The sequence below is a fragment of the Oncorhynchus keta genome, unplaced genomic scaffold (assembly GCF_023373465.1).
Source record: "Oncorhynchus keta strain PuntledgeMale-10-30-2019 unplaced genomic scaffold, Oket_V2 Un_contig_5484_pilon_pilon, whole genome shotgun sequence".
Lineage (NCBI taxonomy): Eukaryota > Metazoa > Chordata > Actinopteri > Salmoniformes > Salmonidae > Oncorhynchus > Oncorhynchus keta.
In genome coordinates this window covers 26,718-47,500 of record NW_026288316.1, presented here as the reverse complement: position 1 = coordinate 47,500, position 20,783 = coordinate 26,718, and the positions used below count along the sequence as shown (strand labels likewise).

Genomic DNA, 20,783 nt, shown 5'->3' with positions numbered 1-20,783 from the left:
AGTATCATCCAGGGTCTACTGTATCTAGTATCATCCAGGGGTCTACTGTATCTAGTATCATCCAGGGTCTACTGTATCTAGTATCATACCAGGGTCTACTGTATCTAGTATCATCCAGGGGTCTACTGTATCTAGTATCATCCAGGGGTCTACTGTATCTAGTATCATCCAGGGGTCTACTGTATCTAGTATCATCCAGGGGTCTACTGTATCTAGTATCATCCAGGGGTCTACTGTATCTAGTATCAGGGGTCTACTGATCTAGTATCCAGGGGTCTACTGTATCTAGTATCATCCAGGGGTCTACTGTATCTAGTATCATCCAGGGGTCTACTGTATCTAGTATCATCCAGGGGTCTACTGTATCTAGTATCATCCAGGGTCTACTGTATCTAGTATCAGAGAGGAAGTATCATCAGGGGTCTACTGTATCTAGTATCATCCAGGGGTCTACTGTATCTAGTATCATCCAGGGGTCTACTGTATCTAGTATCATCCAGGGGTCTACTGTATCTAGTATCATCCAGGGGTCTACTGTATCTAGTATCATCCAGGGGTCTACTGTATCTAGTATCATCCAGGGGTCTACTGTATCTAGTATCATCCATGGGTCTACTGTATCTAGTATCATCCAGGGGTCTACTGTATCTAGTATCATCCAGAGGGGTCTACTGTATCTAGTATCATCCAGGGGTCTACTGTATCTAGTATCATCCAGGGGTCTACTGTATCTAGTATCATCCAGGGTCTACTGTATCTAGTATCATCCAGGGGTCTACTGTATCTAGTATCATCCATGGGTCTACTGTATCTAGTATCATCCAGGGGTCTACTGTATCTAGTATCATCCAGAGGTCTACTGTATCTAGTATCATCCAGGGGTCTACTGTATCTAGTATCATCCAGGGTCTACTGTATCTAGTATCATCCATGGGTCTACTGTATCTAGTATCATCCAGGGTCTACTGTATCTAGTATCATCCAGGGGTCTACTGTATCTAGTATCATCCAGGGTCTACTGTATCTAGTATCATCCAGGGGTCTACTGTATCTAGTATCATCCAGGGGTCTACTGTATCTAGTATCATCCAGGGTCTACTGTATCTAGTATCATCCAGGGGTCTACTGTATCTAGTATCATCCAGGGGTCTACTGTATCTAGTATCAGGGGAAGGACCAGGGGTCTACTGTATCTAGTATCATCCAGGGGTCTACTGTATCTAGTATCATCCAGGGGTCTACTGTATCTAGTATCATCCAGGGGTCTACTGTATCTAGTATCATCCAGGGGTCTACTGTATCTGGTATCAGAGAGGAAGGACCAGGGGTCTACTGTATCTAGTATCATCCAGGGGTCTACTGTATCTACTATCATCCAGGGGTCTACTGTATCTAGTATCATCCAGGGTCTACTGTATCTAGTATCATCCAGGGGTCTACTGTATCTAGTATCATCCAGGGGTCTACTGTATCTAGTATCATCCAGGGGTCTACTGTATCTAGTATCATCCAGGGGTCTACTGTATCTAGTATCAGAGAGGAAGGACCAGGGGTCTACTGTATCTAGTATCAGAGAGGAAGGACCAGGGGTCTACTGTATCTAGTATCATCCAGGGGTCTACTGTATCTAGTATCATCCATGGGTCTACTGTATCTAGTATCAGAGAGGAAGGACCAGGGGTCTACTGTATCTAGTATCATCCAGGGGTCTACTGTATCTAGTATCATCCAGGGATCTACTGTATCTAGTATCATCCAGGGGTCTACTGTATCTAGTATCAACCAGGGGTCTACTGTATCTAGTATCATCCAGGGGTCTACTGTATCTAGTATCAGAGAGGAAGGACCAGGGGTCTACTGTATCTAGTATCATCCAGGGGTCTACTGTATCTAGTATCATCCAGAGGTCTACTGTATCTAGTATCATCCAGGGGTCTACTGTATCTAGTATCATCCAGAGGTCTACTGTATCTAGTATCATCCAGGGGTCTACTATATCTAGTATCATCCAGGGGTCTACTGTATCTAGTATCAGAGAGGAAGGACCAGGGGTCTACTGTATCTAGTATCATCCAGGGGTCTACTGTATCTACTATCATCCAGGGGTCTACTGTATCTAGTATCATCCAGGGGTCTACTGTATCTAGTATCATCCAGGGGTCTACTGTATCTGGTATCAGAGAGGAAGGTCCAGGGGTCTACTGTATCTAGTATCATCCAGGGGTCTACTGTATCTACTATCATCCAGGGGTCTACTGTATCTAGTATCATCCAGGGGTCTACTGTATCTAGTATCATCCAGGGGTCTACTGTATCTAGTATCATCCAGGGGTCTACTGTATCTAGTATCATCCAGGGGTCTACTGTATCTAGTATCATCCATGGGTCTACTGTATCTAGTATCATCCAGGGGTCTACTGTATCTAGTATCAGAGAGGGGTCTACTGTATCTAGTATCATCCAGGGGTCTACTGTATCTAGTATCATCCAGGGGTCTACTGTATCTAGTATCATCCAGAGGTCTACTGTATCTAGTATCATCCAGGGTCTACTGTATCTAGTATCATCCATGGGTCTACTGTATCTAGTATCATCCAGGGTCTACTGTATCTAGTATCATCCAGAGGTCTACTGTATCTAGTATCATCCAGAGGTCTACTGTATCTAGTATCATCCAGGGGTCTACTGTATCTAGTATCATCCATGGGTCTACTGTATCTAGTATCATCCAGAGGTCTACTGTATCTAGTATCATCCAGGGGTCTACTATATCTAGTATCATCCAGGGGTCTACTGTATCTAGTATCATCCAGGGGTCTACTGTATCTAGTATCATCCAGGGGTCTACTGTATCTAGTATCATCCAGAGGTCTACTGTATCTAGTATCATCCAGGGGTCTACTATATCTAGTATCATCCAGGGGTCTACTGTATCTAGTATCAGAGAGGAAGGACCAGGGGTCTACTGTATCTAGTATCATCCAGGGGTCTACTGTATCTACTATCATCCAGGGGTCTACTGTATCTAGTATCATCCAGGGGTCTACTGTATCTAGTATCATCCAGGGGTCTACTGTATCTGGTATCAGAGAGGAAGGACCAGGGGTCTACTGTATCTAGTATCATCCAGGGGTCTACTGTATCTACTATCATCCAGGGGTCTACTGTATCTAGTATCATCCAGGGGTCTACTGTATCTAGTATCATCCAGGGGTCTACTGTATCTAGTATCATCCAGGGGTCTACTGTATCTAGTATCATCCAGGGGTCTACTGTATCTAGTATCATCCAGGGGTCTACTGTATCTAGTATCAGAGAGGAAGGACCAGGGGTCTACTGTATCTAGTATCAGAGAGGAAGGACCAGGGGTCTACTGTATCTAGTATCATCCAGGGGTCTACTGTATCTAGTATCATCCATGGGTCTACTGTATCTAGTATCAGAGAGGAAGGACCAGGGGTCTACTGTATCTAGTATCATCCAGGGGTCTACTGTATCTAGTATCATCCAGGGATCTACTGTGTCTAGTATCATCCAGGAGTCTACTGTATCTAGTATCAACCAGGGGTCTACTGTATCTAGTATCATCCAGGGGTCTACTGTATCTAGTATCAGAGAGGAAGGACCAGGGTCTACTGTATCTAGTATCATCCAGGGGTCTACTGTATCTAGTATCATCCAGAGGTCTACTGTATCTAGTATCATCCAGGGGTCTACTGTATCTAGTATCAGAGAGGGGTCTACTGTATCTAGTATCATCCAGGGGTCTACTGTATCTAGTATCATCCAGGGGTCTACTGTATCTAGTATCATCCAGGGGTCTACTGTATCTAGTATCATCCAGGGGTCTACTGTATCTAGTATCATCCAGGGGTCTACTGTATCTAGTATCATCCAGGGGTCTACTGTATCTAGTATCATCCAGGGGTCTACTGTATCTAGTATCATCCATGGGTCTACTGTATCTAGTATCATCCAGAGGTCTACTGTATCTAGTATCATCCAGGGGTCTACTATATCTAGTATCATCCAGGGGTCTACTGTATCTAGTATCATCCAGGGTCTACTGTATCTAGTATCATCCAGGGGTCTACTGTATCTAGTATCATCCAGGGGTCTACTGTATCTAGTATCATCCATGGGTCTACTGTATCTAGTATCATCCATGGGTCTACTGTATCTAGTATCATCCAGGGGTCTACTGTATCTAGTATCAGAGAGGGGTCTACTGTATCTAGTATCATCCAGGGGTCTACTGTATCTAGTATCATCCAGGGGTCTACTGTATCTAGTATCATCCAGAGGTCTACTGTATCTAGTATCATCCAGGGGTCTACTGTATCTAGTATCATCCATGGGTCTACTGTATCTAGTATCATCCAGGGGTCTACTGTATCTAGTATCATCCAGAGGTCTACTGTATCTAGTATCATCCAGAGGTCTACTGTATCTAGTATCATCCAGGGGTCTACTGTATCTAGTATCATCCATGGGTCTACTGTATCTAGTATCATCCAGAGGTCTACTGTATCTAGTATCATCCAGGGGTCTACTATATCTAGTATCATCCAGGGGTCTACTGTATCTAGTATCATCCAGGGGTCTACTGTATCTAGTATCATCCAGGGGTCTACTGTATCTAGTATCATCCAGAGGTCTACTGTATCTAGTATCATCCAGGGGTCTACTATATCTAGTATCATCCAGGGGTCTACTGTATCTAGTATCAGAGAGGAAGGACCAGGGGTCTACTGTATCTAGTATCATCCAGGGGTCTACTGTATCTACTATCATCCAGGGGTCTACTGTATCTAGTATCATCCAGGGGTCTACTGTATCTAGTATCATCCAGGGGTCTACTGTATCTGGTATCAGAGAGGAAGGACCAGGGGTCTACTGTATCTAGTATCATCCAGGGGTCTACTGTATCTACTATCATCCAGGGGTCTACTGTATCTAGTATCATCCAGGGGTCTACTGTATCTAGTATCATCCAGGGGTCTACTGTATCTAGTATCATCCAGGGGTCTACTGTATCTAGTATCATCCAGGGGTCTACTGTATCTAGTATCATCCAGGGGTCTACTGTATCTAGTATCAGAGAGGAAGGACCAGGGGTCTACTGTATCTAGTATCAGAGAGGAAGGACCAGGGGTCTACTGTATCTAGTATCATCCAGGGGTCTACTGTATCTAGTATCATCCATGGGTCTACTGTATCTAGTATCAGAGAGGAAGGACCAGGGGTCTACTGTATCTAGTATCATCCAGGGGTCTACTGTATCTAGTATCATCCAGGGATCTACTGTATCTAGTATCATCCAGGGGTCTACTGTATCTAGTATCAACCAGGGGTCTACTGTATCTAGTATCATCCAGGGGTCTACTGTATCTAGTATCAGAGAGGAAGGACCAGGGGTCTACTGTATCTAGTATCATCCAGGGGTCTACTGTATCTAGTATCATCCAGAGGTCTACTGTATCTAGTATCATCCAGGGGTCTACTGTATCTAGTATCAGAGAGGAAGGACCAGGGGTCTACTGTATCTAGTATCATCCAGGGGTCTACTGTATCTACTATCATCCAGGGGTCTACTGTATCTAGTATCATCCAGGGGTCTACTGTATCTAGTATCATCCAGGGGTCTACTGTATCTAGTATCAGAGAGGAAGGACCAGGGGTCTACTGTATCTAGTATCATCCAGGGGTCTACTGTATCTACTATCATCCAGGGGTCTACTGTATCTAGTATCATCCAGGGGTCTACTGTATCTAGTATCATCCAGGGGTCTACTGTATCTAGTATCATCCAGGGGTCTACTGTATCTAGTATCATCCAGGGGTCTACTGTATCTAGTATCATCCAGGGGTCTACTGTATCTAGTATCAGAGAGGAAGGACCAGGGGTCTACTGTATCTAGTATCATCCAGGGTCTACTGTATCTAGTATCATCCAGGGGTCTACTGTATCTAGTATCATCCATGGGTCTACTGTATCTAGTATCAGAGAGGAAGGACCAGGGGTCTACTGTATCTAGTATCATCCAGGGGTCTACTGTATCTAGTATCATCCAGGGATCTACTGTATCTAGTATCATCCAGGGGTCTACTGTATCTAGTATCAACCAGGGGTCTACTGTATCTAGTATCATCCAGGGGTCTACTGTATCTAGTATCAGAGAGGAAGGACCAGGGGTCTACTGTATCTAGTATCATCCAGGGGTCTACTGTATCTAGTATCATCCAGAGGTCTACTGTATCTAGTATCATCCAGGGGTCTACTGTATCTAGTATCAGAGAGGGGTCTACTGTATCTAGTATCATCCAGGGGTCTACTGTATCTAGTATCATCCAGGGGTCTACTGTATCTAGTATCATCCAGGGGTCTACTGTATCTAGTATCATCCAGGGGTCTACTGTATCTAGTATCATCCAGGGGTCTACTGTATCTAGTATCATCCAGGGGTCTACTGTATCTAGTATCATCCAGGGGTCTACTGTATCTAGTATCATCCAGGGGTCTACTGTATCTAGTATCATCCATGGGTCTACTGTATCTAGTATCATCCAGGGGTCTACTGTATCTAGTATCATCCAGGGGTCTACTGTATCTAGTATCATCCATGGGTCTACTGTATCTAGTATCATCCATGGGTCTACTGTATCTAGTATCATCCAGGGGTCTACTGTATCTAGTATCATCCAGGGGTCTACTGTATCTAGTATCATCCATGGGTCTACTGTATCTAGTATCATCCATGGGTCTACTGTATCTAGTATCATCCAGGGGTCTACTGTATCTAGTATCAGAGAGGGGTCTACTGTATCTAGTATCATCCAGGGGTCTACTGTATCTAGTATCATCCAGGGGTCTACTGTATCTAGTATCATCCAGAGGTCTACTGTATCTAGTATCATCCAGGGGTCTACTGTATCTAGTATCATCCATGGGTCTACTGTATCTAGTATCATCCAGGGGTCTACTGTATCTAGTATCATCCAGGGGTCTACTGTATCTAGTATCATCCAGAGGTCTACTGTATCTAGTATCATCCAGGGGTCTACTGTATCTAGTATCATCCAGGGGTCTACTGTATCTAGTATCATCCAGAGGTCTACTGTATCTAGTATCATCCAGAGGTCTACTGTATCTAGTATCATCCAGGGGTCTACTGTATCTAGTATCATCCATGGGTCTACTGTATCTAGTATCATCCAGAGGTCTACTGTATCTAGTATCATCCAGGGGTCTACTATATCTAGTATCATCCAGGGGTCTACTGTATCTAGTATCATCCAGGGGTCTACTGTATCTAGTATCATCCAGGGGTCTACTGTATCTAGTATCATCCAGAGGTCTACTGTATCTAGTATCATCCAGGGGTCTACTATATCTAGTATCATCCAGGGGTCTACTGTATCTAGTATCAGAGAGGAAGGACCAGGGGTCTACTGTATCTAGTATCATCCAGGGGTCTACTGTATCTACTATCATCCAGGGGTCTACTGAATCTAGTATCATCCAGGGTCTACTGTATCTAGTATCATCCAGGGGTCTACTGTATCTGGTATCAGAGAGGAAGGACCAGGGGTCTACTGTATCTAGTATCATCCAGGGGTCTACTGTATCTACTATCATCCAGGGGTCTACTGTATCTAGTATCATCCAGGGGTCTACTGTATCTAGTATCATCCAGGGGTCTACTGTATCTAGTATCATCCAGGGGTCTACTGTATCTAGTATCATCCAGGGGTCTACTGTATCTAGTATCATCCAGGGGTCTACTGTATCTAGTATCAGAGAGGAAGGACCAGGGGTCTACTGTATCTAGTATCAGAGAGGAAGGACCAGGGGTCTACTGTATCTAGTATCATCCAGGGGTCTACTGTATCTAGTATCATCCATGGGTCTACTGTATCTAGTATCAGAGAGGATGGACCAGGGGTCTACTGTATCTAGTATCATCCAGGGTCTACTGTATCTAGTATCATCCAGGGATCTACTGTATCTAGTATCATCCAGGGGTCTACTGTATCTAGTATCAACCAGGGGTCTACTGTATCTAGTATCATCCAGGGGTCTACTGTATCTAGTATCAGAGAGGAAGGACCAGGGGTCTACTGTATCTAGTATCATCCAGGGGTCTACTGTATCTAGTATCATCCAGAGGTCTACTGTATCTAGTATCATCCAGGGTCTACTGTATCTAGTATCAGAGAGGGGTCTACTGTATCTAGTATCATCCAGGGGTCTACTGTATCTAGTATCATCCAGGGGTCTACTGTATCTAGTATCATCCAGGGGTCTACTGTATCTAGTATCATCCAGGGGTCTACTGTATCTAGTATCATCCAGGGGTCTACTGTATCTAGTATCATCCAGGGGTCTACTGTATCTAGTATCAGCCAGGGGTCTACTGTATCTAGTATCATCCAGGGGTCTACTGTATCTAGTATCATCCATGGGTCTACTGTATCTAGTATCATCCAGAGGTCTACTGTATCTAGTATCATCCAGGGGTCTACTATATCTAGTATCATCCAGGGGTCTACTGTATCTAGTATCATCCAGGGGTCTACTGTATCTAGTATCATCCAGGGGTCTACTGTATCTAGTATCATCCAGAGGTCTACTGTATCTAGTATCATCCAGGGGTCTACTATATCTAGTATCATCCAGGGGTCTACTGTATCTAGTATCAGAGAGGAAGGACCAGGGGTCTACTGTATCTAGTATCATCCAGGGGTCTACTGTATCTACTATCATCCAGGGGTCTACTGAATCTAGTATCATCCAGGGGTCTACTGTATCTAGTATCATCCAGGGGTCTACTGTATCTGGTATCAGAGAGGAAGGACCAGGGGTCTACTGTATCTAGTATCATCCAGGGGTCTACTGTATCTACTATCATCCAGGGGTCTACTGTATCTAGTATCATCCAGGGGTCTACTGTATCTAGTATCATCCAGGGGTCTACTGTATCTAGTATCATCCAGGGGTCTACTGTATCTAGTATCATCCAGGGGTCTACTGTATCTAGTATCATCCAGGGGTCTACTGTATCTAGTATCAGAGAGGAAGGACCAGGGGTCTACTGTATCTAGTATCAGAGAGGAAGGACCAGGGGTCTACTGTATCTAGTATCATCCAGGGGTCTACTGTATCTAGTATCATCCATGGGTCTACTGTATCTAGTATCAGAGAGGAAGGACCAGGGGTCTACTGTATCTAGTATCATCCAGGGGTCTACTGTATCTAGTATCATCCAGGGATCTACTGTGTCTAGTATCATCCAGGAGTCTACTGTATCTAGTATCAACCAGGGGTCTACTGTATCTAGTATCATCCAGGGGTCTACTGTATCTAGTATCAGAGAGGAAGGACCAGGGGTCTACTGTATCTAGTATCATCCAGGGGTCTACTGTATCTAGTATCATCCAGAGGTCTACTGTATCTAGTATCATCCAGGGGTCTACTGTATCTAGTATCAGAGAGGGGTCTACTGTATCTAGTATCATCCAGGGGTCTACTGTATCTAGTATCATCCAGGGGTCTACTGTATCTAGTATCATCCAGGGGTCTACTGTATCTAGTATCATCCAGGGGTCTACTGTATCTAGTATCATCCAGGGGTCTACTGTATCTAGTATCATCCAGGGGTCTACTGTATCTAGTATCATCCAGGGGTCTACTGTATCTAGTATCATCCAGGGGTCTACTGTATCTAGTATCATCCATGGGTCTACTGTATCTAGTATCATCCAGGGGTCTACTGTATCTAGTATCATCCAGGGGTCTACTGTATCTAGTATCATCCATGGGTCTACTGTATCTAGTATCATCCATGGGTCTACTGTATCTAGTATCATCCAGGGGTCTACTGTATCTAGTATCATCCAGGGGTCTACTGTATCTAGTATCATCCATGGGTCTACTGTATCTAGTATCATCCATGGGTCTACTGTATCTAGTATCATCCAGGGGTATACTGTATCTAGTATCAGAGAGGGGTCTACTGTATCTAGTATCATCCAGGGGTCTACTGTATCTAGTATCATCCAGGGGTCTACTGTATCTAGTATCATCCAGAGGTCTACTGTATCTAGTATCATCCAGGGGTCTACTGTATCTAGTATCATCCATGGGTCTACTGTATCTAGTATCATCCAGGGGTCTACTGTATCTAGTATCATCCAGAGGTCTACTGTATCTAGTATCATCCAGGGGTCTACTGTATCTAGTATCATCCATGGGTCTACTGTATCTAGTATCATCCAGGGGTCTACTGTATCTAGTATCATCCAGGGGTCTACTGTATCTAGTATCAGAGAGGAATGACCAGGGGTCTACTGTATCTAGTATCATCCAGGGGTCTACTGTATCTAGTATCAGAGAGGAATGACCAGGGGTCTACTGTATCTAGTATCATCCAGGGGTCTACTGTATCTAGTATCATCCATGGGTCTACTGTATCTAGTATCATCCATGGGTCTACTGTATCTAGTATCATCCAGGGGTCTACTGTATCTAGTATCATCCATGGGTCTACTGTATCTAGTATCATCCAGGGGTCTACTGTATCTAGTATCATCCAGGGGTCTACTGTATCTAGTATCAGAGAGGAAGGACCAGGGGTCTACTGTATCTAGTATCATCCAGGGGTCTACTGTATCTAGTATCATCCAGGGGTCTACTGTATCTAGTATCATCCAGGGGTCTACTGTATCTAGTATCATCCAGGGGTCTACTGTATCTAGTATCATCCAGAGGTCTACTGTATCTAGTATCATCCAGGGGTCTACTGTATCTGGTATCATCCAGGGGTCTACTGTATCTAGTATCATCCATGGGTCTACTGTATCTAGTATCATCCAGGGGTCTACTGTATCTAGTATCATCCAGGGGTCTACTGTATCTAGTATCAGAGAGGGGTCTACTGTATCTAGTATCATCGAGCGGTCTACTGTATCTAGTATCATCGAGCGGTCTACTGTATCTAGTATCATCCAGAGGTCTACTGTATCTAGTATCATCCAGGGGTCTACTGTATCTAGTATCATCCAGGGGTCTACTGTATCTAGTATCAGAGAGGAATGACCAGGGGTCTACTGTATCTAGTATCATCCAGGGGTCTACTGTATCTAGTATCATCCAGGGGTCTACTGTATCTAGTATCATCCAGGGGTCTACTGTATCTAGTATCATCCAGGGGTCTACTGTATCTAGTATCATCCATGGGTCTACTGTATCTAGTATCATCCAGGGGTCTACTGTATCTAGTATCAGAGAGGAAGGACCAGGGTTCTACTGTATCTAGTATCATCCAGGGGTCTACTGTATCTAGTATCATCCAGAGGTCTACTGTATCTAGTATCATCCAGGGGTCTACTGTATCTAGTATCATCCAGGGGTCTACTGTATCTAGTATCAGAGAGGGGTCTACTGTATCTAGTATCATCCAGGGGTCTACTGTATCTAGTATCATCCAGGGGTCTACTGTATCTAGTATCATCCAGGGGTCTACTGTATCTAGTATCATCCAGGGGTCTACTGTATCTAGTATCATCCAGGGGTCTACTGTATCTAGTATCATCCAGGGGTCTACTGTATCTAGTATCATCCAGGGGTCTACTGTATCTAATATCATCCATGGGTCTACTGTATCTAGTATCAGAGAGGAAGGACCAGGGGTCTACTGTATCTAGTATCATCCAGGGGTCTACTGTATCTAGTATCAGACAGGTAGGACCAGGGGTCTACTGTATCTAGTATCTTCCAGGGGTCTACTGTATCTCGTATCATCCAGGGGTCTACTGTATCTAGTATCATCCAGGGGTCTACTGTATCTAGTATCATCCAGGGGTCTACTGTATCTAGTATCATCCAGGGGTCTACTGTATCTAGTATCATCCGGGGTCTACTGTATCTAGTATCAGAGAGGAAGGACCAGGGGTCTACTGTATCTAGTATCATCCAGGGGTCTACTGTATCTAGTATCATCCAGGGGTCTACTGTATCTAGTATCATCCAGGGGTCTACTGTATCTAGTATCATCCGGGGTCTACTGTATCTAGTATCAGAGAGGAAGGACCAGGGGTCTACTGTATCTAGTATCATCCAGGGGTCTACTGTATCTAGTATCAGACAGGAAGGACCAGGGGTCTACTGTATCTAGTATCATCCAGGGGTCTACTGTATCTAGTATCATCCAGGGGTCTACTGTATCTAGTATCATCCAGGGGTCTACTGTATCTAGTATCATCCAGGGGTCTACTGTATCTAGTATCATCCAGGGGTCTACTGTATCTAGTATCATCCAGGGGTCTACTGTATCTAGTATCATCCATGGGTCTACTGTATCTAGTATCATCCAGGGGTCTACTGTATCTAGTATCATCCAGGGGTCTACTGTATCTAGTATCATCCATGGGTCTACTGTATCTAGTATCAACCAGAGGTCTACTGTATCTAGTATCAGAGAGGAAGGACCAGGGGTCTACTGTATCTAGTATCATCCAGGGTACTACTGTATCTAGTATCATCCATGGGTCTACTGTATCTAGTATCATCCAGGGGTCTACTGTATCTAGTATCATCCAGGGGTCTACTATATCTAGTATCATCCATAGGTCTACTGTATCTAGTATCATCCAGGGGTCTATTGTATCTAGTATCATCCAGGGGTCTACTGTATCTAGTATCATCCAGGGGTCTACTGTATCTAGTATCAGTTGGTACTTACTTTTTACCACCATCTTCTGTATATTCACTCCTATAGAATCCTTTCAGGTCATCAGCCAGCTCTCCCTGGAAGTCTGTGGAAAGTCTATAGGACTTCCCAGCAGTTAGCTTCCCATTCAGCTGAATGACCAGGTACTCCGTCTTCACCTGCAGCCAGCTAGTCTTTACGGTGGGAGCAGTCGCTCCATCCAGGCCAGTCAGTCTAGCATGGTGGCCGTTGAGCAGAGTCAGGTTCAGCTTGTTACAGTGGATGACGATCAGATCTGTGTCCTTCTTACACTGGAACACCACAGCTGACTGTCCTGTGAAGATGTAGAGGCCAGTAGAGGCGTTGACAACCAGTCGAGGCCAGAGGGTGATGTTGTATGAGACAGGAGACAGGGAGTCAGGCAGTCTGTAGTGTTCCCAGGGGTCTTTAGGAGTGGAGAAGGTGGAGGAGGTGGTTGGAGAGGCAGTGGCCACACCATCCACAGGTTTATTCTGGTTCTTGGTCTTTTCTTTATCGTAGACTGCTGCCAGGGCTATGATGATGACCACTGCTACAGCCCCCATCAGAAGACCTGCTAGCCCCATGTTCTTACTGATGTAGAAGCCTTTAGCCATGGATGATGCCTTGCTGGAGGTGGTAACAGGGAGATGGCAGGGCAACCTGTGGTCTCCGGGACTCGGCTACGCTCTGTCTTTTCACTCCTCAGTTAAAGGATCAACTATTAGCCTGTCTGTGGACCTGTGGTGTTAGTTTAGAGAGAGAGAGAGAGACAAGGAGAGAGAGAGACGGGGAGAGAGAGACAGGGAGAGAGAGAGAAAGAGAGGGAGCGAGGAAGAGATATATACATGATCAAATACAAATCTTAGAATGAACTATTTTAAAGACTACCAGAACCCACTGGATTCTCCAATTACATTGAATGAACTACAGGACAAAATACAAAGTCTCCAACTCAAAAAGGCCTGTGGAGTTGATGGTATCCTAAATGAAATGATAAAACATACAGATCACAAATTCCACTTAAACTGTTTAACATCATCCTCAGCTCTGGCCTCTTCCCTAATATTTGAGAGTAAGGCTGATCACCCCAATCCACAAAAGTGGAGACAAACTTGACCCCATTAACTACTGTGGGATATGCGTCAACAGCAACCTTGGGAAAATCCTCTGCGTAATCATTAACAGCAGACTCATACATTTCCTCAGCGAAAAAGTGAAAACAATGAGCAAATGTAAAATTGGCTTTTTACCAAATTACCGTATGACAGACCACGTATTCACCCTGCACACCCTAATTAACAAACTAATTCAAACAAAGGCAGAGACTTATCATGCTTTGTTGACTCAATTTGGAATAAGGTCCTTCAATTTCATGGAAAGTGTTGTTGGGGGAAAAACATACAACATTATAAAATGAACGTACACAACAACAAGTGTTTGGTTAAAATTGGCAAAAAAACACATTTCTTCCCACAGGGCCGTGGGGTGAGACAGGGATGCAGCTTGAGCCCCACCCTCTTCAACAAATATATCAATGAATTGGCGCGGGCACTAGAAAAGTCGGCAGCACCCGGCTTCACCCTACTAGAATCTCAAGTCAAATGTCTACTGTTTGCTGATGATCTGGTGCTTCAGTCACCAACCAAGGAGGGCCTACAGCAGCACCTAGATATTCTGCACAGATTCTGTCAGACCTGGGCCCTGACAGTAAATCACAGTAAGATAACAAATAATTGTGTTCCAGAAAAGGTCCAGTCGCCAGGACCACAAATACAAATTCCATCTAGACACCATTGCCCTAGAGCACACAAAAAAACGATATATACCTTGGCCTAAACATCAGCGCCACAGGTAACTTCCAAAAAGCTGTGAGCGATCTGAGACACAAAGCAAGAAGGGTCTTCTATGCCATTAAAAGGAACATTAACTGTGACATACCAATTAGGATCTGGCTAAAAATAATTGAATGAGTTAAATAACTGTCCTTTATGAGGTGTGGGGTCTGGGGTCCGCTCACCAACCAAGAATTCACTAAATGTGACAAACACCAAATTGAGAGACTGCATGCAGAATTCTACAAAAATATCCTGTATTATAAATATACAACGTAAAACATCAAATAATGCATGCAGAATTAGGCAGATACCAGCTATCAAAATCCGTAAAAAAGCTGTTCTACAACCACCTAAAAGGAAACGATTCCCAAACCTTCCGTAACAAAGCCACCACCTACAGAGAGATGAACCTGGAGAAGAGTCCCCTAAGCAAGCTGGTCCTTGGGCTCAGTTCACTTGCTTTGGCAGTGTTAACATATGATTCCCATGCTAATAAAACCCCTTGAATTGAAATTGAATTGAGAGAGAGATCACACCAATCAATAAAAATGTAGACAAATTTGACTTAAATCATTTGAGGAATTTGCATGAACAGCAACTTGGGGAAAATTCTCTGCAGTATCATAAATAGCAGACTACATAATTGTCTTAATGAACACAACGACCTACGCAGACGCCAGATTGGATTTGTAAAAACCGATGGTACGACAGACCACATTTCCACCCTCCACACTAACTGAACCAGATTGGATTTGTAAAAACCGATGGTACGACAGACCACATTTCCACCCTCCACACTAACTGATCCAGATTGGATTTGTAAAAACCGATGGTACGACAGACCACATTTCCACCCTCCACACTAACTGAACCAGATTGGATTTGTAAAAAACCGATGGTACGACAGACCACATTTCCACCCTCCACACTAACTGATCCAGATTGGATTTGTAAAAACCGATGGTACGACAGACCACATTTCCAACCTCCACACTAACTGAACCAGATTGGATTTGTAAAAAGCGATGGTACGACAGACCACATTTCCACCCTCCACACTAACTGATCCAGATTGGATTTGTAAAAACCGATGGTACGACAGACCACATTTCCACCCTCCACACTAACTGAACCAGATTGGATTTGTAAAAACCGATGGTACGACAGACCACATTTCCACCCCGATCCACACTAACTAACTGAACCAGATTGGATTTGTAAAAACCGATGGTACGACAGACCACATTTCCACCCTCCACACTAACTGAACCAGATTGGATTTGTAAAAACCGATGGTACGACAGACCACATTTCCACCCTCCACACTAACTGAACCAGATTGGATTTTTCCACCCTAACTAAACCGATGGTACGACAGACCACATTTCCACCCTCCACACTAACTGAACCAGATTGGATTTGTAAAAACCGATGGTACGACAGACCACATTTCCACCCTCCACACTAACTGAACCAGATTGGATTTGTAAAAACCGATGGTACGACAGACCACATTTCCACCCTCCACACTAACTGAACCAGATTGGATTTGTAAAAACCGATGGTACGACAGACCACATTTCCACCCTCCACACTAACTGAACCAGATTGGATTTGTAAAAACCGATGGTACGACAGACCACATTTCCACCCTCCACACTAACTGAACCAGATTGGATTTGTAAAAACCGATGGTACGACAGACCACATTTCCACCCTCCACACTAACTGATCCAGATTGGATTTGTAAAAACCGATGGTACGACAGACCACATTTCCACCCTCCACACTAACTGAACCAGATTGATTTGTAAAAAGATGGTACACAGACCACATTTCCACCCTCCACACTAACTGAAAGATTGGTATTTGTAAAACCGATGTTATTAAACCACATTTCCACCCTCCAACTAACAACCAGATTGGTTTGTAAAAACTGATGGTACAACAGACCACATTTCTTCCACACTAACTGAAGATTGGATTTGTAAAAAACAGATGGTACGACAGAACATTTCCAACACTAACTGAAGATTGATTTGTAAAAACCGATGGTACGACAGACCACATTTCCACCCTCCATAACTGAACCAGATTGGGCCAGTAAACCGGATGGTTGACAGACCAAACCCTCCACACTAACTGAACCAGATTGGATTTGTAAAAACCGATGGTCGACAGACCACATTTGCACCCTCCAACTAACTGAACCAGATTGGATTTGTAAAAACCGATGGTGAACAGACCACATTTCCACCCTCCACACTAACTGAACCAGATTGGATTTGTAAAACCGATGGTAACAGACCACATTTCCAACTCCACACTAACTAACCAGATTGGATTTGTAAACCGAAGAACAGACCACATTTCCACCCTCCACACCCTGAACCAGATCCCACTGGATTTGTAAAACTGGATGGTACGACAGACCACATTTCCACCTCCACACTAACTGAACCAGATTGCTGTAAAAAGATGACCACATTTCCACCTCCACACTAACTGAACCAGATTGGGTTTGTAAAAACCGATGGTACGACAGACCACATTTCCACCCTCCACACTAACTGACAAACAAGCAAACCAAAACAAAGGCACAATTGCTGTTCTGTAGGCTTTGACCTTTGACTTTGAAGGTGCTAACAGAAAGTGGTATTGGAGGGAAAACATATGTTATTAAATCAATGTACACTAAAAACAAATGTGGGTTCAAATTGGCAACAAGCAAACAGACTTCTTCACATCAGGGAAGTGGAGTGAAACAGGGCTGCGCAATATGTCCAACACTATTTAAGATCGACATTTTGAGGCGGCAGGGTAGCCTAGTGATTATAGTGGGCCAGTAAACCAAAAGGTTGCTTGATCAAATCCCCGAGCTGACAAAGTAAAAATCTGGTCTGCCCCTGAAAACAGAACTGTTCCTAGGTGTCTTGAAAATAATAATTTGATCTCCCACTAAGGAGGGTTTGCTGTAGACAGATGACCTGGTGCTGCTGTCTCTAAGGAGGAGGGTCTGTCAGACCTGGGCTCTGACCGTTAATCTAAAAATAAAAAAGGTCCAGAAATCAGGATTAGAAATATAAATTATATTTGGACACAGTTCTATTAGAACACACAAACTACACGTATATAGGACTAAATATCAGCAACACAGGTAGCTTTCACATGGCTGTGAACGAGCTGAGAGAAAGCAAAAAGAGCATAATCTGTCTGTCTGCATGGAGAGTCTCCTCAATGAATGGGGAACAGCTGCATTTTCCTATTCAGGAAAACAAGAGCAAAGAGAGAGAATTCGGCAGACAGAGTGGGAGGGTCGACACAGAGTGGGAGGGGCGTCACAGAGTGGGAGGGGCGTCACAAAGTGGGAGGGGCGTCACAAAGTGGGAGGGGCGTCACAAGTGGGAGGGGCGTCACAAAGTGGGAGGGTCGACACAGAGTGGGAGGGGCGTCACAGAGTGGGAGGGGCGTCACAGAGTGGGAGGGGCGTCACAGAGTGGGAGGATCGTCACAGAGTGGGAGGATCGTCACAGAGTGGGAGGATCGTCACAGAGTGGGAGGGGCGTCACATAGTGGGAGGGGCGTCACAGAGTGGGAGGGGCGTCACATAACGAATTTACCAAATGGGACAAACATCCAATCGAAATACTCCATGCAGAGTTTTGCAAGACTGAATTGCATGTGCAAAGAAAAACTCAACATTACTCATGTAGAGCAGAACTGGGCCCTCCTCATTCAAATATAAAAAAGAGACATTCATTTGTAGAACCATCTAAAAACAAGTGACCCCAAAACATCCATCACACAGCTCTACAATGTCAAGAGATGAAACCAGAGAAGAGTCCCAGGACAGAACTCAGCCAGTTGGTTCTGAGGCTCAGTTCACAAACCCAAACCAACCCCATAGAGCAAAATTAAAAATATATCATTTTGGAAAGACACCACAAAAATCGAAGTAAACTTCAATGCTATTTGTCTCTAAACAGACGGTACATGGTGTCAGGCTATCTGACCACTGTGACTGATAGAAAACAATGACTAGGTACAGACTCAGTGAGCACAGTCTGGCTATAGAGACCAGTCGTCACAGACAAACCTGGCTGCCCAGAGGACAGTCTGGCTATAGAGACCGGTCATCACAGACAAACCTGGCTGCCCAGAGAGGACAGTCTGGCTATAGAGACCAGTCGTCACAGACAAACCTGGCTGCCCAGAGAGGACAGTCTGGCTATAGAGACCAGTCATCACAGGCAAACCTGGCTGCCCAGAGACAGTCTGGCTATAGAGACCAGTCGTCACAGACAAACCTGGCTGCCCAGAGAGGACAGTCTGGCTATAGAGACCGGTCGTCACAGACAAACCTGGCTGCCCAGAGAGGACAGTCTGGCTATAGAGACCGGTCATCACAGACAAACCTGGCTGCCCAGAGAGGACAGTCTGGCTATAGAGACCGGTCATCACAGGCAAACCTGGCTGCTCAGAGAGGACAGTCTGGCTATAGAGACCAGTCGTCACAGACAAACCTGGCTGCCCAGAGAGGACAGTCTGGCTATAGAGACTAGTCGTCACAGACAAACCTGGCTGCTCAGAGAGGACAGTCTGGCTATAGAGACTAGTCGTCACAGACAAACCTGGCTGCCCAGAGAGGACAGTCTGGCTATAGAGACCAGTCGTCACAGACAAACCTGGCTGCCCAGAGAGGACAGTCTGGCTATAGAGACCGGTCATCACAGACAAACCTGGCTGCCCAGAGAGGACAGTCTGGCTATAGAGACCAGTCGTCACAGACAAACCTGGCTGCCCAGAGAGGACAGTCTGGCTATAGAGACCAGTCGTCACAGACAAACCTGGCTGCCCAGAGAGGACAGTCTGGCTATAGAGACCAGTCGTCACAGACAAATAGTAATATCAGGCTCTTATTGGTAGACAGAGTAATATCAGGCTCTTATTGGTAGACAGAGTAATATCAGGCTCTTATTAGTAGACAGTAATATCAGGCTCTTATTGGTAGACAGAGTAATATCAGGCTCTTATTGGTAGACAGAGTAATATCAGCCTCTTATTGGTAGACAGAGTAATATCAGGCTCTTATTGGTAGACAGAGTAATATCAGCCTCTTATTGGTAGACAGAGTAATATCAGGCTCTTATTGGTAGACAGAGTAATATCAGGCTCTTATTGGTAGACAGAGTAATATCAGGCTCTTATTAGTAGACAGAGTAATATTAGCCTCTTATTGGTAGACAGAGTAATATCAGGCTCTTATTGGTAGACAGAGTAATATCAGGCTCTTATTGGTAGACAGAGTAATATCAGGCTCTTATTGGTAGACAGAGTAATATCAGGCTCTTATTAGTAGACAGAGTAATATCAGGCTCTTATTGGTAGACAGAGTAATATCAGGCCACATTACCTTGTTGATACACCTGGCAACAGTGTAGCAGCTTGATGGGTCTCTGATTGAAGACTAAACAGCTCTGCTGATAGTTGTCTGTCTGCTCGCTGATCTGAGCCACAGCCAGTCTTTCATTACATGAGACAAACACACAACACAAGGTAATGACAAACACACTGCATTCAAACCAAGCAGCAGGTCTTGCCCACGTCCCCAAATGGCACCCTATAAAGTGCAGTACTTCCCGATTGGCCCTGGTCAGAAATAGTGCACTACTTAGGGATAGGGCTCCATTTGGGACAGACAACATGGATACAGTGTGTTTCCCATTAACTTGTGTGGTGAACGTATCTAACGTCATTTAGGATGCTTCCCATGGCCCGTTAGGTTCTGGCGAGTCTTTACTATCATTAACTGAAGACTTATAGCTTTTTTCAAAGATTCTCTGTAATATTTTTATTTATTTTTTTAAACCTTTATTTAACTAGGCAAGTCAGTTAAGAACAAATTCTTATTTTCAATGACGGCCTAGGAACAGTGGGTTAAATGCCTGTTCAGGGGCAGAACGACAGATTTGTACCTTGTCAGCTCGGGGTTTGAACTCGCAACCTTCCGGTTACTAGTCCAACGCTCTAACCACTAGGCTACCCTGCCACGATTAGACTGATTAATCATGTAACCGTAATTACTAGGAAGTCGGGGCACCAAGGAAAAATATTCAGATTACAAAGTTATAATTTCCTAAAATAACGTTTCAGATTTTTTATCTGATCAATTAGTCTTCGAATTAATTAATTATTTACTTTACCTCACGTTAGTCTC

The 20,783-nt window shown here is 44.3% G+C and overlaps 1 protein-coding gene across 1 annotated transcript in view; it reads right to left on the bottom strand.

Moving 5' to 3' along the window:
- Positions 1-20,783, bottom strand: part of LOC127925364 (aminopeptidase N-like) — a gene marked incomplete at its 3' end in the record, with an annotated part of 95,306 nt that overhangs the window by 54,517 nt on the left and 20,006 nt on the right. The window contains exon 2 of the mRNA XM_052510255.1: positions 12,744-13,469. Within this exon, the coding sequence (XP_052366215.1) occupies positions 12,744-13,345 (602 nt within the window). The remainder of the gene's footprint in view (positions 1-12,743; positions 13,470-20,783) is intronic.